Source organism: Euwallacea fornicatus, chromosome 12 (genome assembly GCF_040115645.1).
Source record: "Euwallacea fornicatus isolate EFF26 chromosome 12, ASM4011564v1, whole genome shotgun sequence".
In the NCBI taxonomy this organism is placed as follows: domain Eukaryota; kingdom Metazoa; phylum Arthropoda; class Insecta; order Coleoptera; family Curculionidae; genus Euwallacea; species Euwallacea fornicatus.
This window is the reverse complement of record NC_089552.1, coordinates 2,259,916-2,278,137: the sequence shown is the minus strand read 5'-3', so window position 1 is coordinate 2,278,137 and position 18,222 is coordinate 2,259,916. Positions and strand designations below refer to the sequence as shown.

General features: G+C 37.0%; 1 protein-coding gene across 2 annotated transcripts in view; it reads right to left on the bottom strand.

Annotated features, from left to right (window-relative positions):
• The window catches only part of pigs (pickled eggs), a 45,475-nt gene that overhangs the window by 21,219 nt on the left and 6,034 nt on the right, over positions 1-18,222 (bottom strand). For both annotated transcript variants that reach the window (XM_066288005.1, XM_066288003.1), the window contains exons 3-4: positions 4,111-4,184; positions 727-822 (exon numbers count right to left, since the gene is read on the bottom strand). In XM_066288005.1, coding sequence (XP_066144102.1) covers positions 727-822; positions 4,111-4,184 — 170 coding nt within the window. The remainder of the gene's footprint in view (positions 1-726; positions 823-4,110; positions 4,185-18,222) is intronic.

Here is an 18,222-nt window from a genome sequence, read left to right as displayed (position 1 = left end):
TATTTACTTTTGCTGCTAACGCGTGTAGTAGGAATATGAGTATATGTATGTGATGATAATTCCTATTTTCACTTAGAACATAGGTACCCACTTAGATTGCGTACCACACTGTGAACTTCACTTAAGCTAATATGCACTGTATAATGATATTGCACAGCATCAAACGAGTTCTTTTTCAGCTATCGTTTTATATGTACTACTTGCCACTCTGCTACTTATAAACTATTAGCAAGAAAAAGGAGCAATAAATAGCCGTAAAACCGGTAAGTAAACTGAATTAATTGAATAATCTCAGAGCTGAAACCTAGATGTTGTCAAGAGTGTGCATATAATTCGATTTAAACCACATTATCGTAATCACTATAATTACTGCATCATGATGCGTACTCGGTTCTTTGCATGAGAGCGGTACCACCGTTTTGCGCAGGCAGACTCCCAACGGAACACCGGCTAATGAATATGATTATTTTATGCAAATTGATTTATTTGCCTGCTATAGTGCAAAAAAAGCATTTGAGTGGTGAATATTTACACAATGTACTTTTCTTGCATTGTAGTAACCGTCAATAGCGGCAATTTCACTTATAAGTTATGTAAGGAAATGAAAAGTTTGAGTGCTCATTAGCAATTGAATGATTTCGATCGTTTACGTTCCGTAGGAGATTCGCCAAAGAAAGTGGACAGTTAGACGATCAGACTTCTGGAATGTTAGTGCGTCAGACTTACCTAGCAAAGAACGTTCCAGGCTTTGCAGTGGTGAAATACTTAACGTCGGCAATTTGTATGAGGCTCTGGGCTTGTGCTAAGGATCCAGTGACGGACCTGCAACAAAAATGTCTTTTAGCTGAATTTGTCTACGGCATAAACCAACGTAATTTCCATTCTTCCAGCGATATGTTGAAGCAACTTTGCATGCTCTGTATACAAAAGTGCCATCAGCATTATTCCACTTGATTTGAATTTGTAAACTGGTTCGTTGAAACTGAGATATGAGACACTGGCAAATTGATATTCATTTCATCGATAAAGCCTGATTCTCAACTGGAAATTGAGGGGCCTTCTTCCTTGCAATCCCACGGATTGTTGAATTTTATTAAGAATCACCTAGATTTTTTGGGATCTCGAGAATGTTCCCGAAGAACCCAGTTGGACTGGATTTTCAATGAAATTTCCAGCTATATAAGGGTTTAGGAATATTTTAATGCATTTTTGCATTTTCGTACTAGCCCTTCCTTAAATTTGGAAAGAAATTAGCACTACGCGGTTGATTTGACGCCGATCAGTTTAGTTCGTATGGTCTTTGACGTGATTGTGGATAAATCAAATCGAAAACGATATCTTATGTTTCTACCTTCATAAGTGAGATCCAACACGACGAAAGCTTTATTAATGCTCGACTACCGCTGATGATTACTATACATTAGAAAAACATGTTCTACCGCCAAGAACGAGAGTCCAACCGAACCTACGTCCACGCAGCTTCTTCCATTAAATAATAAATCAATAGTTTTATTGATAACCATCAAAAACATTTGCATTCGACATACCAACAAGGCGATTAAACATTTCTGTCCTCATTCACGAAACAATCGATTTTTCTTGCACCAAAGACATAAAAAAACTAGTTTTACAACCATCGTAAAATCCATTGACATTTTTACTACATCCACTTAAAAAATCAACTAATCGAAATCCATTAGTGATATTATACAATTCAAATAAGGTGAAGCAATTAACTTTTCAAGTATTTTCGCCTATTTGGAGGAAAATGCGGTTAGCAGAAGCTCCGACATCAGAGATGTTGAAACAATAACATATTCTGATTAGGTGTAAAACGTGGCGAAAAAAGTGCATTAGCAAATCACTTTGTCTTATTGTTTGACCATACTAAAATTCGCAACAGACAAATTAGCCATTTATTATAATGTATGGAAATAAAGATACCAACCCAAGCCACTTATCTAAGATTTTTCCATTAAAAAAAAGTCCGTATCTCGGTAGGTATTTTAAATACATAAATAAGTGCCGGTCACTCCTTTGCCTGGGCAGAATATCATAAAAATGCCGCCCACCTGGCATTAAAACAATAAAAATCAAATCAGTCAATCAAATCAATTTTGCTACGATAACGTTTTTGCTTTGCCTGATTTGGGTTGCGTTAACGGAGGCCCGACTCGCCATTAAGGCTGTTTTAATAAGTTGCCACGTCGAAAATATGCTACATATTTTTATGAATTTTATTTGCATGAATTTCTTAGTATGAGGACATGTTGAGACAATTTTCAAAACATGTGAGCCACGTGGGTTTCACCGCGGTTTGTATACAATTCGGGAAAACACGAAAAGTTCCAGCTGCTAAAACCCTCTAATGGCACATTTTGGACTCACTTTTCCATTTACGTTGTTTACATGTTTATACGCAGGGAAAACCCGCAAAACAGTCTAAAGCTTTTTAAACGCCTTTCAGTTTTCGGTGTTTGCATGGGAGACTTGAGTAAGTGTAGGATCAACGATCGAGAAAAATGGATCGAACATTGCTCTTTTGTACGTTTGACACCCCGTTTCGGCCAATGAGGAACTAATCCGCATCGGCAAAATCCGGAAGGAATACTGACTCCATCTTCAGTCTTGCTCCAAATGTTTCGAAATCGTGGATCGTTATGTCGCAACAACAATAAAATGACGGCATGGTGACACTAATAAATGGCGGATTTCCGGCCAAAACATGGGATCTGCAATTGGTCGATCTGTGCCGTTATCTATCCGTCGTTGTGCAAGATCGTTAATATCCGTTAAACTGAGAAAGCTAAATGTTAAAACAAAATTACATTTTCGCCACATTTCAAGTATTAAAGCGCTTACACAAGTATCAAACACACTTACACTGTATATTGGAACTGTATGTAATCATAGAAAGTGACTATATACCTTACATCTAAGAGTCAGTGGCAGATGTTCAAAATCCGAAAACCATATCTTCGTTGAATTTTTCTGGGTCTTATATTTTAAAATTTTTGTTTCAAATATTTAGCTCTTTCGATTTGCTTAGTGCTCCCGATCCTTTACCCACCCAACCCCTCCGTGTGAACGCCGAAAATTAACCGTCGTAATAGCGATTTATGTAGCCAATTAGGAAATGCATAGTTTTTGGGACACTTTCATGCAATCAGAAGAAAAACGCAGAAATTTGAATTTACTCGACCTTCAGAGTTTTTGAAACTAGAGACAATGTTGTCGTTATTAGTGACATTCGTTAACCGAGTATCTTGCCCTTATTTCGTAACCAGTGACGAGTTGAAACCCGTTTAGTCGCTGGTCAAAGGACACAACAAATTAAGAAATGAAGCCTGTTTAGGTGCCAGTTAAGCCACAAATTTCGAAAAAATTGGGAAAATGTCATGACCGTGATGGTAAGATTTGCTTTCTCCCACAAGGTGGCTAATGGAAAAGTTGGTCAAAGAAATGTTGGCAATTGCCAACTGATGTTTTAACAGTAAGATGGCAATTTTTCTCGTCCGTAAGTACCTAAAATTGCTACAACTTAATATGAGGAATTCGTTTCGAGTTGACGATTTATTGCCTTATTTGCCTATTTTACCGGCAACGAAATCGTAAAGTATCCCCTCTGACAGTTAAAAATGACCAATGTTATTAATAACAGCACGATGGCGCGGCAATGCATAACAGGAAGTTATAAAAAAATGATGAAAATACCCTAAAAATTTGAGAATTTTTTACATCGTGGAAGTAGCTAGCTAGTTACGCATTTGATACTGCATTAAACTAGACAAAGCAAACCAGATATCGCAGAGCAATAAGATAAACTGAAATAAAACCGATAAGGAAGATAAAAACATGAGCAATACTATTATAAATAAATCCTATTGCAAATATTTCCTAACGCTCAGGCAAATAGAACCAAAAAAAAAATTCTATGAATGTTTGCGATGATGCATTTACGGTTATTTGTAAATATTTCATTAATGATTCTTATTACTCTAAACAAATCATGATACATTTATTTTTTCTTGGAAAAAGCAGCTGGAAATTGTGCGCATTAATTCGATAGTGAGGAGGGTCGGAATTGGGGTCTTTGATATAATAAATTACCTGCTCATAGCTGCTATTCTGGCTTGCTTCTTCGCCACATATTCGGCTGCTTGTGCCTTAACTGCGTTTGCATGCTGAAAAAAAAAATAACAATGAACAAACAATTTCAGTAAAGAAGATGCTGCAAATATGATTATTTCAACACAATTTTTAATTTCACTATGTATGGGTAAACGTAGTCTTAACATAACTGGATGGTCCAAAAAGCATTAGTCACAGGAGTCAAAGCTGAACAGACATGTAGAATCAAAAGTCTTTCAGTTTATAACACATATTGAAATGAAAGGAAAGTTGAAATTATGATGGATGGTGTACAAAGGTGTTAAATTTGTATTTCTATGAACTGGAGATACTTTGTATCAGTAATCCATCTCTACACTCGCACATTCCCATATGACTGTTTTCAACATGATTTATAACTCAAAACTAATAGAATAACTGATAAAATACTTAGAGGGATAATACTCTAGATGGTTTCTATAATTTAGCATCCTACTAAATTATGTAAAGGTTATTTTGATGCTTGTTTCTCAGCTAATCTCTTGAACACTTGAACTTTAATAAACTATTGTAAAATATAATCCTCAGAAAAAAACAATACGTACTAATATTGGAATTATCAGCAAACACTTCACAATACGATGAATTCGATGAGTTTATGGACCTCAGTAAATTTTTTTGGAAAACATGTGTGATCAATTTAACTCCTTTTGAAGCTCGCATCCACATGAATCGAAAAGAAGGATATTTGGACTGTTTTCTTCTCAAATTTTTACTATAGAATCCCTAATCATTAAGTCGTGATGAGTTTTTTGTGATTCATTTAGTGATTGGTTCCAACCAGATCAAAAGCGCTTAGGATCAATGAGCAAAACTAAGACTTTAAATTTGTTTCACATAATTGCAATAATTTATCTTGAAGGAAATCCTTTCAATCGCTGAATCTTGAGCGAAAATCACGAAGACTCTTTTGCATTCATTCAACTTGATGATTGAACTCGTTTTTCCCTCGCGGGATTTTGCAGAGTTGCAGGGTTGCAGGGTTTAACTAAAAATGTGCCTCGGCGACTTTCGCAAGCAACTGAAACCCCTCGTTTCCTCTTGAACTTAAACCTCCCCAAGAATACCCCTAAGAATAGCTAATATTAATGTCATCACTTCCACTTGGTGACCCCATCATCAAGCACCTTGCTATTCATTTAAGTTATAACACCATTGTTGATTCATCCTGTTAAGTAACCTTACTCAAGTTTAATAATGATTGTTGGTACAGCCGCCTTTACTGTAGGCTCACAATATGTAAATACTGCATAAACTAAAATGATGTTGTAATTAAATTAAAACGCAAAACAAGTAAAAAATCAACTGGTAACTCGCTGGAAGCTACACCGTTCGCCTCACCATATTTAAATGATGGAATGATGGCGTGGGTAGTGTCTTATATTATGTTTTTCTTTGTGTATATCATGATGGATATTTTAATTTCAATTGACTGCCATGCTAGAAGATTGCATGCAAATTTGTAACTTAGTAATAGCGGAGAAGTGCTCCTCGATTAAATCATGGAATCTTCTCAGGGAAAAATGGATGCCTAAATCAACTTTATAAATAATTCTAATATATTCCTTGCTTTGGACCGTGGGATACCAAACGCCACTACTTCTGATTACTTCGACAATATTTGAAAATTCAGTTTCCCTTTCTACCTATGGTTCTGAATGTTCTCAGGCAAGTGAAGATGAAGGTCCAGGTGAAAAGAGCGGTTCGTGATTTCTTCAAAAATCTATTTACTTGTGAAAAATATTTAAGTTTCCTCATCAATTTTCGCTACGTCAAGCATCCATTCACTTGAGATGAACGTTCAAGGTTGCTCTGCGATGTCCTTCATTGTTGGTTCAAGCGATGCGTTCCTTTGTAAACTGCAACTTCTGATGAACAGCTCAGTTCGGGAACGTAAGTTTTGTTCTGTGGCCATAAAAGATTTCACATGAAAATAAATGTATGTCCCCGGACATTTCAAATTTTCCTCATTTGTCTCATTATCATATAGTAGCTTCCGCATGTTAATGTTACGCCACTGGTAAAAACCGCTACATAGTTGAAATCGTTATAAATATTATCCATTAATTTAACAATTTTTCAAGACTAACTTGCAAACCTATTTCTGCAAATCGCGAATTTATTGGCCAACATCAAGAAATCCTGTTGGGGCTGAGAACGGACCGCGGAAGTCTCCACCAAGACAGTTGTTGCATTAAGAGCCCACGTCCATATATAGTCAAAATTGATATTAATTGGTCATAAAATGCGGCTTATAGAATAATTTTCTCAATTTGGCCGTGACAGTGAATGAATTTTTGTCCAGGTTGCAGCAGTGATTCGGCCTCAGTGTCGTACGGCAAGGTCGGCCAAGGAAATCCATATATGGCAGAGAAAAATAACCGGCCTGGCGCCTATTTCTGATATATCTTTTTTAAATACAGGGTCGGATTTTCGTCTTTACCATAGGTTGCGTTACACGATCTTGCTACCACCGTTGATATACTCAGTTCTCTATACCAACAAAGCAGAAAAGGCAGGCCTGGACTTCCAGGTCATGGGAAGAATCAGGAAACCGCCTCAAAGAACTTTTAGGAGAACTCAGTAACATCTACCGGGTCGAACGGCAAAAACGTGACGTCAGGGATACCTTTCGACTGAAAAGATTTAAAGTTAGATATTTCGTGGTGCGCTCTTTGGATTTCGCCAGGTCCATAGCATAACAGGCGTTTATTAAATTAATTAATTAATTAAAGCAAACGAAATCCGCAGAAACTTATTAGATCCACGTTCCACCATAAATCGCAGAAAATTTTGATTCCACAACCCGTGGAAAATCGCATTCAGACACTTGATAAATCGCCATTATGGAAACGTATAATGGCTCTGTGTCTAGAAACCGTCTGCGGATCTAATGAAATACCTATGAATTTTATCTCAGATACAGCACTGTGTCGCGGTGCAAACTCATAGGAATAAATCAATTTGGAGTCCTTTTGAAAGAAAGGATATATGTCCATATAAAGAGTGCGTTATTGAAAATGCGACAAACGTGAAATTGATTTTTCCTTATTGCGCTGGATGATCGATTTCATTGTTGAGCAGATATCCGATAAGGACTCTCAAGGATCATCGGCTAATAAACTGAAGATCATGACACAAATTCTTCTTGTCACTTATCCTTTTCTTGAATATTTTTGGCCTGGTTATGCGTTACGCAGAAGTTCAAAGTCGCCAGAAGGCAACGGCTGTTTCATAACCGAGGTGTCTTCTCGTATGTAACGTAATGGATGAGTTCATGGCTGGAGGTAAATGAATCTATTTTCTCATATGTGTATTTTGAGACGAGCCAATTGTGCCAAAGTGTATGGTGTCACTTGTCGGGAATACCTAGATAAATTTAATCATTTTTAAAAATAAAACGCTGAATAAGTGTGACGGCGCTTTCGGCAAACACACCGCATCTTGTCTTAAACCTTTAATGCCAGTTATCGACTGGTTTCGTTTTAGCAGCGAATAATACTTAACATTTTAAGATAAATCGATAGAAAGACGGCGAATATCCAACGCAGAATTCCTGTAGATAAATCAAGGGAAATATCGCGGAATAATATTATGGCAATTCGGCCCCCACGGCAATGACTTTTAACGCAACCATATTGCGCTTCTTAACAGTTATTAAGCTAAGTAATGTAATCAGCTGGCACAATAACAATAATAATAGTATGCATCATCACGAAGTCAAAACGTTTAAGCACATAAGCATGACAGGATATGGCCGGTTTTGCCTTTTTTTTAACCACACGTTGTCAGTGACGTGCCAACATCTTCCATCTGTTAAAAAATTGAAACCCTAAGTGTTAAAAACCATCAAATTTACGAGCCTTAACATATACAGGAACATTTTGAAGATTTAGAGACAGGAACCCTTCGGGTTTCCCAAATTTTTTATCTCGCGCTTATCATGAAGTTCATCAAATTTGGTCACTAAAATCTAGATAAACGCGTGACAAAATTGGCGATATAATGTCACTTTTTTTCCTTCAAATTTGGTGTTTTCTAAAAACTAAAATCCCTATATCTTCTCCGCCTATGTATAACTTCCTCTCCTTGCACTTATCGTCACTCGACCCAAAGGAAGTACAAATAAATAACGATTGTTATGATTTAACAGACTGAATAATTGCTTTTATCTTGGTGCGTAGACTAGTTGAAGAGCTAATGAATGCATATAAAATGAGTGATACGTCACAGTTCGGTGTCTACATGACGCAGCTTTCATGGAAACCAAATGTGAAGTAATTAAATCCAATCTGTGACCAATTAATCCCATTAAGTTAAGGACATTTGAAAGAGTTTGTGTTATTTTGGTGAATTTCTGCAACTTAAGAAGTTCCTCATTCAATTGGAGAGGAAACAAGAAACGCATCACTTACACTACATGAACGTTATTCGTATGTGCGTGAATATCGACAAAAAAAATAAATAAAATAAAAAAAATAAAAAAGACTTAAATATTTAAATTCCTCCTCGGAAAGGGTGGCAAAGGCACAGAGAAAAGAATCAAAAGCAGATAATAAAATTCAGTATACAAAATAATAGATGTTGCGTGGTAGGAATTTTTTTTCTTCTCTTGGATTTACTTGAGGTGTAACTTGAAAAATTTTCTTTTTGTTCAGTTAATCTCAAAATTGTTCATCAAGTCATATTAACTGTCATTAAAACCACGTTGGTTGAGTGGGCACCTGCAAGCGTAATTTCTTGCGAAACACTGTAATATGAATGACTGGCAAACCCTGACTTCTTTGCGGCTACTGTATGAAATCTGGGGTTTTCAAACTTTGACGAAAAGTTAATAAATTCACTTAAATTTGTACTTCCTAGAAGTACTACATTTGCTAGTAAAAAACGCTCTGCCAGTTCTCACCACTCTGCTCTCTGTGAGGTTGTTCACCCCCATATTCTCTTCTATTCTTCGTATCGTTGAAAAGATATTTTCGGACTTTACAGTTACCATATGAGTCTATTAAAGGAGCAAATAGAACAACCGAAAAAAAAGGCAACATAGAACGGAAAATAGAAAAGAAATTATGATCTTAAGAATTTTTAGGGTTTTTATACTTTGATAATCTCCTAAAAGAGCTCCTGAATATATTTCAATTATTATCACTTTTCAAATCTGACCTAAGCGAGAGGAGGTTTCTCTCCTTTATTATTGTTACTATTAACATATTATTATTATTAATTTGTCATTATCAAACCGTCATGTTTTTAAGTAACAGCTAAGAAATAAAAAAGCATTTTTGAATAGATAAAACCTTTATAATCTAACTGCGAAAACAAGTGGATCAGAACAGCCTAGAGAATTAAAAGTTAAAAGAGCGCAAACACTAATTTCTAATCATTGTCCTAATTGCATTAAGGTTATCATTGTTCAATTACAGTCGTAACAAGTTTATCGTCGTGTAATTTCTCATAAAAAACAGATGTAAAGATAGTTTAATTATGTTTGTTTACTCGAGGCAACAAAAACTCGAAACCCAACGCAATGTCATAACAACAACAAAAATGACGTTGTTTTGCTAAATTCGCTCGCAATTATTTTTAGCTTAAATGTCCATTTCATATTACAACAATCTAGTTTTATGAGTCATTGTACTGTTTCTTCTTAGTAGGTTTGTGTATTATACAGGATGTCTCCAAAAAGTTTCTACTAAGTTTCACCACAGATTTCTGAGGCGAAAACATAAGGATTTAATCCTATTTGCCTCAGTCTAAAAATAGACGGTTTTCAAAATACAGGACGTTAAAGTCAAAATTAAAAGAAAGAAAAAACTTGAGAACTTCGTTTGTACTGGTACTATCTGAACAAAATGTCGCATCGAAGGGTTTTTAGGAAGAGAAATCAGAACCCGTTTACATTTTCGATGCGCATTGTAGAGGTCAGCGCTAGGTGACCTCTCTTTAAAGGGGCTTAACTTTTTTTCGCCCAGTATAAAATTTATTTACGTCTAAATTTAGGAATTTCTACACATTCTACGAGAAAAAGGCATCTTGGTATAGACCGCTACGGACACTCTTCGTTGAGATATTTGAAATTTGAAGTTCGCTGCCCGTCTTGAAAAATAACTTTAAAGTCCATATTTATTCGTACAGCTGAAACGCAAAAAAACAAAATATTTAATAAATTCTGAATTCTTATTATTTTTTTTAATATTCATGTTTTATTTGACTATACCAATTTATTAATATTTATTTTGCTGTACTGTACGAATGTACTTTAAACTGCAAATAGTGAAAGATGGAATGCCGGTAGGCACTTGCACCAACATACTTTTTTTACAAAACGCGTAGGAAAACACAAATTTAGTCTGAAACAACCTTTATACCGAATGTTTAAAAAGTTATGCCCCTCTAAACAGAGTCCACCTAGCGCTGAGAGCGCTTGTAAAACGTGCATCGGAAGAGTAAATTTCCAATTTCTCGCCCCTAAAAGCCCACCGGTGCGCCATTTTATTTAGGTGGTACCATTACAAAAGCAATAATTTTTTTTCCCTTTTTTTTTTTAATTTTCACTTTGTCTTCCCGTTTTTTCAAAACCCTCCACTTTTGTACTAAGGTAAATTGAGTTAAATCGTCATATTTTCTCCTCACAAATCTGTGAAAAAATTTGGTACAGACTTTTTAGAGATACCCTGTATACCTAGTGTTGTACGCTCGATAATATTTTTATGAAGAAACCCACAAGGAAATTACGTAACCAGGTCCCCCCAAGTTCGTAATTGAACTAAATAATTTGAGTCGAATGATGCGCCGCTACTCGGTATATTTAATTAGCATTCGGCGGTTTATTCTTTGAAAGAGCAAAAAGTGAAATCATATAATTTAAAACAATAATTGCAGTACTAAAAGTTCAAAGTGTAAATTGACGACAATTTATTGTTTGCGCAATTAGATTTACGTAAAAAATATTAGAAATTCTAAGGCCAAACTGTTACAAGTCTAAACAAATTAAAGAAATTATTTAGGCATGAAATGGTCACAGTTATCTCAATCTCCTTAACAGTGGAACGCCTATGACCAACCACATACCAAACAAACTGACACAGATATGACGCCAAGGGGTATCGCATGCACTTTTGTTTCAGAACCAACAAACACAATGCCTTATGTATTTCATTTTCTACTGTAATAGCGAGCTCTTTTATTTTGTAATCTAACTATTATTACATGCCTGCTTGTTTTTCCCATTGTTTTATTCCCTCCATGATCTCCCGGCGTAGTCATATCACCCAGAAATGAAGATCGTTGCTTCATCGCTTGGAAGCATGTAAATCTAAATAGGTTTGTCGTTCGTCATACACAACCAAGGAGAGGAGAAAAGAACATACCTAAAATGGCACAAAGGGGTTTCATGTCGCGTACTAAGTATTGACGTACTAATAGGTGAATTGAGGCAATTACATGGTTATGATTCCATATTATATTCCCCTTGGCGCATAATGTGGCTAATATGTTAAGAGGAGGTGTACTAATATGGAAGAAAGACGGCCCGTTTGTAATGAATATGTAGCCATAGTTGGTATTGTAACGTTACATGCGTCAACGATCTTTTTCTTTATTTGTTACTAAGTTTTTACTCAAGATATTGCCTTTACTTTGCCAGTTATAAATGCTAATTATTGTGAACATTTCAAGGGAAAATTATTTTTTGCAAAACTATCTTGGAGATAACGTCTACGGCCTGAAACGCGAATCGCCGAGAAAGATGTAAACACCCCGAGGTATAGAGCGTGAGGCAAAAAGGGCTGATCCAATACGCGCTCGTCGGAACTCAAGGGCTAGAGGGGACTTGCAGATCTTTGGAATTTCGATTTTTTAGGTCAAGGGCGCACTCCTTCCGCCGCGTGCTGTGTACGTTCTACGCACAAATCGAACGAAATGCTTCGACCCATATGTGCGCAAAGCAACTTACATGGACGCCGATCCTAAATTGAACGTTAAATTCTGCTTAAACTAACAAACATTAAGACTTAAAGGGCCTATAAAGAGACCTAAAGAAACTTGAATTAATCCAATACAAGACCTATTTTGGGATTCTCAACAGGTGCTTCGGCCGTCCATTTCGGGATTTAGTGGAGGTGCTGGTACTGGTCAATTTGAACATTGTCATGGATTTCTTAAGTCTGAACCCCAGATCTTGTTTTCCCAGATTTTAAATTGTCCATTTCCGCGGTGTTAGAACTTTAGGTGTTAGCAACTGCATCAAATCTGCAGTTTTTATGTTTCTATTCAACTTGACCCGTATCAACCAAACCCTGAGGCTTCCTATTTTTGACTTTGTATATTAAAATCGAACTTTTCTTGTTAATTCTTAATTGCAAGATAATTGAAGCGGCTACATACCAAGATCTCGTTAAAGCCACTTCTTCCCATGTTCCTCTTTGCCTCATGGCCAATTTTTTAGACCAGTAAGGGCGTTCTCAACATTGTAGTGTGTGTTGCAAAAAGTTGCTTTCAACTCTTAATTATTGAAACATCCTTGGATCAATGATTACCAAATTGAAATATAACAAGTATTAATTACCATTAATAAAAAGGATATAAACGTCCAGTAATACTTTAGAATTGTGTTATTACTAGCAAATAGTATTTTTGGGAGATAATCTGAATTGGTGCATCACAGATGATAAGTTATTGTTATAATTTGGTCTTATACACGGGAGGTCGGGTCTCCATGGCAAAAACTTGGCGGAACAGGGGCCGACAGAGGATCGAAAAACAACATTAGTTTGCTATAGACACATTGCCTACAAGACTAACCATTTTTGAGATCCAGGGAGTTGTAAATTTTATTAAAACTTTTTCCGAGATATCGTCATAGCGAAAAATGATTTTTGCACAAAACCACTTATCAGAAGCTAGAAGTATAACCTGCATGATTGCCTGGACACGAAAGGGCTTGTGGAGGGCTAGTGGTGGGAAGGCCGGAAATGATTGTACGTGGAAGAAGGCCACTGGCCAGAACAAGCTACGTGTCCAGATGAAAAGGAAGCCGATAGTGACCAAATTGATATTGAACAACTCAGGTTAACCCGAATTGTTATTCTCGCGATTTGTAGTTGTATATTGAAGCTGCATAGCTCGCGTAGCTATAGATAAATAAGCAAGAACAGCAACGATCGAGCAATCAACTTGCATTTAAACATTTCTCATGATTCCAGTTCCGCGTGATGTTTATCAATTTAGAAATAAATTCATTCGTTCACAACCACATCGATTTTTTCTTAATGACGTTCTCCAGTCTATCGCAACTGCTAAGCAATTTTAAAGCAAACACGTCATGCACGCTGTTTAACGGCAACAATTAAAGCAATAATCCGATTAATCTCAACAATAAATAAATCAATAAAATCACATTTAACACTTTCACGAATAATTGATTAATTAATTCGAGCAGCAAGATTGCTGTGCCATGATATGGTTCTTGGAACGACAGCACGGTGTCGGCATTTCCATATTCAAAAATCCGCCATGGAAAACGATCGTTTATGCAATTCTTCCAGCATTGCATTGGAGAAAATGAACGAAGTATTAAACATGGAAAGTGGATAGATCCGCGCGTTCCTGTTCGACGACAGAGACAGATTAAGTAACGCCAATGAAAAATGAAGTGAAGCGCATTAAAAGCAAACGAGCAAATAAAATGCTCAGAAGAATAAATCTATGAATGTTGCACTCGAAATCGAAATGACGAAGGAAGCGTGCGAAAAGAAAGAGTCAAAAAAAGGATCTCGAAAACTGCAAAATTGTCGCATTATTTTCTTAAATGAGTGAGACCTGATTCGCGACATTGTTGTTTTCTGATGAATTTTAAGCAGGTGTACTACCAAGAACTCAACCAGATATTACAATAATTGCCTTATACATTATCGGTGCCCACGCAATAAAATTGAAATAACATATTAGGCGGCTAGTGCTCGGGTTTTGCGCAATAAGATATTAGATAGTTGTCGTTTGGGTGCAATAAACATAATATCTTCATATTCCCTTCCACGTACCTACTCGTGTGTTACTGAGCATTCCTTTGAATCAACACAAGTGCCATTGACAAGCTTCCTCAAGCCCGATGGTTCTTCTGAGCTAAATGGTGCTAGAGATTTCATCACCAAGCAGAGAACCCTATTGTAAATTGTGCGAAAGGTACTTAATAACCCATATTACCTTGTCAAAAATTTAATATGGCCATCCCACGCACATTTCTGGTCGAGCGCTAACAGTTACCTTGTATAAACTATTATAAAACATTCATCGGTCATTATTTCACGTTCGCTATATTCCATAAGAATTCTCCATAGTTCCCAAAAGACTTAACCCATAATTCCAAGGGTGACCGTGGTCAGTACTGGTCCAGTACCCAAACAAAACACGGTCGCATGCCCAAATAAGGTACGCACCTTGACACGCACCCGCCGCACTTGTTTTCTCGATGACTGTTCATTGTTCTGCATCTACGCCTTCTTCGCTGGAAGAAATTGCTAAACGGGGCTATTTTTAGTCGATTATTAGGTACTTATTACGTAAATTCCCTGTTTAGGGACCTTTATGGGAAAGCGAAAAAGGCCCCGCAGATATTCGTGTTCCGTGTGTACATGCCTGAATAAAGTGTAGATTAGCATAGGTCAGCTGGGTCGTGCCGACACATGTAAACCATGTGATAATGTCAAAGTATTTAAATGCCAAAAAAAAAATGAAAAACTTTCCACCTATTGAATATTTTATACGACTTAAATGCACCACAAAAGCCGGAAACTGATAGGGCTGCGTCGAGCTTAAAGGTGATTTTTATGCGTTATTCGCTAGTGTGATAAGTTAGTGTGTCAACTACATTGACATAGATATCTCATTAGTTACTGATGCATTTAACCATTAGCACCTTTCAGGCAATTAGTGTCGTTGGTTGAAGTTTATAGGCCTAACTGCAAAGGCGCATATATCTCAAAGTTGGTACCAACAAACAATCGAAGAATGCGGAACCATTTTTACGGGGTCTTTAATTTTAGGCCATCGCTACGCCGAAAAAAATCTCGGCTAAACCCTCGGTGATAATTGAGCTTTTATTCTAATTCTCATAAATGTGTATAATTCCTCAGGCGCGGCCGGCTTCAGCATTTTATTCAAAGAATCGTTGGTCGTTCGGTGTCTTTGAAAATCGTCGTTAAGATAATAAAAGTTGATTTAATTTTAAGATAAAATCCACAAGTGCCTTTATACACCTATATAGCGTTTATGGCGCTGTCTAACGGTACCATCGAATGGGGGGCATTTATTTACAATAGTTGGCGCCTTTTTTCGATTCAAATTGCAGTTGTGATATGTTTGATCGGATCGGTCAGGACAAGCGAGATCAACAAATTGGAACTTTACTGCCAAATGGGAGTTTTCGTGTGAACAAAAAAAAGTTTCAAATAAATCGGTTAGAAATGGTCCGACCTCCATTCATTTCTTTCCTTCTCACACAAACGCTCACAACCAAGACACGAGAAAACACAATACGCATTAGTCTTTGATGCGCTGCCTATAATTAGCTCATGTGCTGTTTTGCGGAGGTGGAGATGCATACTCCGTGATGCTTCCCAATAACTCTTCATATTAATCATTTGCTATTTGAGACAACACATCGAGTTTCTTCCGCACGAGCCGAAAATCATAAATTGCACTTCCAGCACCGTTCAGAAAGTGCGTTCGTGGATGTCACTTGTGCGGCCCCACAGACTCACGCAAGAGACACTACGAGACATACTGCTGTTCGGCATGAAGACACACGAACCCTCGTGAGACCCTCTGGGTCCTAAAATTCGAAATGTTACCAACTACGAGGTCGTGACAAGAATCAACACCCTCTATGGAGCCCGGCTGCCATGGAGAAGTGGAGGTTACGGAGTGTGGAATAGCAATGAGTAGCGGTTATACCCAGAAAGGGCGATTAAGATTTTTTGAATTATACACTCGGTTGTTATCCAAGTTTGCAAAACGAGGAGCGAAGCGACTAGTTGAAAATTGATGAGTGAGGAAATTTGATGAAAACAGAGAAGACGTAACCACGGCAGTGCAGTTATGTAGAACCGTTTCGAATTAGAAAAATTAAATTACCCTTGACGAATTCGATCACGTTTAATCAGCGTGGTCAAATTCATTCAATTAGTCGTCTATTCCGAAGTACACTTGAAAACTCCTGAATTCTAGTATGAAATTATGTAAGCTACAGCAGAGGCATAGCCGCACGAGATATTGTAGATTCTGCAGTTCTCCAGTACACCATCCATCCGCATCATTCCCTACATTCTACACCCTGTATATAGACGTGCAAGGGGAAGAATCGTAAAACAGCCTTAAACCTTAAATTCAATCCTACAATCGGTGCTATAACTAGAAATGACCGGACCGGAACACGGTCAGTTAGCTTCGTACATTTTAAATCACAACGTGTGAGTCACAACGCGGACATGTAGTACTGCCATTTTTGACAATTCCGGTGGGATTCGAGACTAGATTACATTCTTGTTATCTTTGCAATAAAGACATGAACAATTGAATGAACTAACTAATACCTCGAGGGGCCCTCCATATCTAGCCGTGTCGTTATATCAAGATCAACTAGTGGTAGTACATCATTTTAGTTGATTTGGTGAGAGAATACTTGAAAATTCTACATGGTAAATAGTTCGCTAAAAATGTGTTACAAGGCTGAGAATAGACCATGTATCACGATTGCAGAAAAAATGCGAACATCGTCGCGAAAATGTCTGTTTTCGAAAATAACCTTCTTGGAGGTTACGCATGAATGATCGTACAATCCCTTGCCGAATTTTAAAGGCGGTTGAGCTGAAGGTTTTATATGTGTGACTAATAACCACAACTAGATTGGTATTCTTTCCTACAATAAGAATTTAACATAAAATACCCATATATAGGTCGAAGTGCCTGCAGCCTTCGAGAAATTTTTAGCGATTATTTTGATTTCCATATAAGACCATATTAAATTGTCGGAACCTTGTGTGTCGAGGCATTGTTCCAATGTAACTCGCCAATAAGGACGTTTAATTTCTCCAATCTTACCTGTAAATTAAGTAGTGACTCATGCGATTATTTTCTTGCAAAGCGCCGGAAAATGCCCAAAAAATCAAAGCGAAAATTCCATTGGCGCCAGACTAAAAATTTTCTACTTTATTTTTGGGTCACTCATAATTCAACCTGAATTCCTCTCTTCCCCCGTTGACATCAAAGAACGTATATAAACCAGGTCTTATTAAAATAGAGCTATGATGGATTCTGGCCATTACACGGCATCTTAAGATTCTAAAGCAGTAGATCTATATAACATGTGCGGTTGACACTATTTTGCTTCGGACAAATATAGCACCCAAATATCCACGGAATTTTTATTGGGATTATTTTTTACGTCTTGAATAGATGGATCTGATTAAATCGAAAGGGCAATTCAATCTCTCAGATTATCTAAATTTGGATTAATCTTACGTCATATCTCTACACACAAAATGGAATTTTAATGCTGCTTAATCCCTTATAGGTGTTATTAAGAAAACGAACAAATTTGGGAAATGCTGCACGTCACTAATGGTCTCCTAAGGCCGAATTAAGGCGTATAACTGGACAACAATCACAAACCTTCGATCGATCAATATATCGATCGCCTCTAAAACGCTTTAATAATAATAGTTGCTCCCACACATGATAGTAAAAGTGCTTAGTTTTTCAGTCTGTAGGATAGCCTTAATCTGTTGGCCATTTATAGCATGTTCGATTTGACACAATTCTTCGACACTAATACCCATGGAGGCACCTTTCGGTATCTGTGATTACTTAATTGCCAACAATCAAATTATAATGATAATTTATAATGCCCAGACACAATTGAGTTGTCTTGCGGTTTATGGTTTATAGCGGTTGTTATAGATGTGATGTATGATTTAGAGCAGCGTTGGAAAAGTGATTAAATCCAACATGTCATGCAACACAAGGGTTTTCCCAAATTTAAAGAAGTGTTCCTCC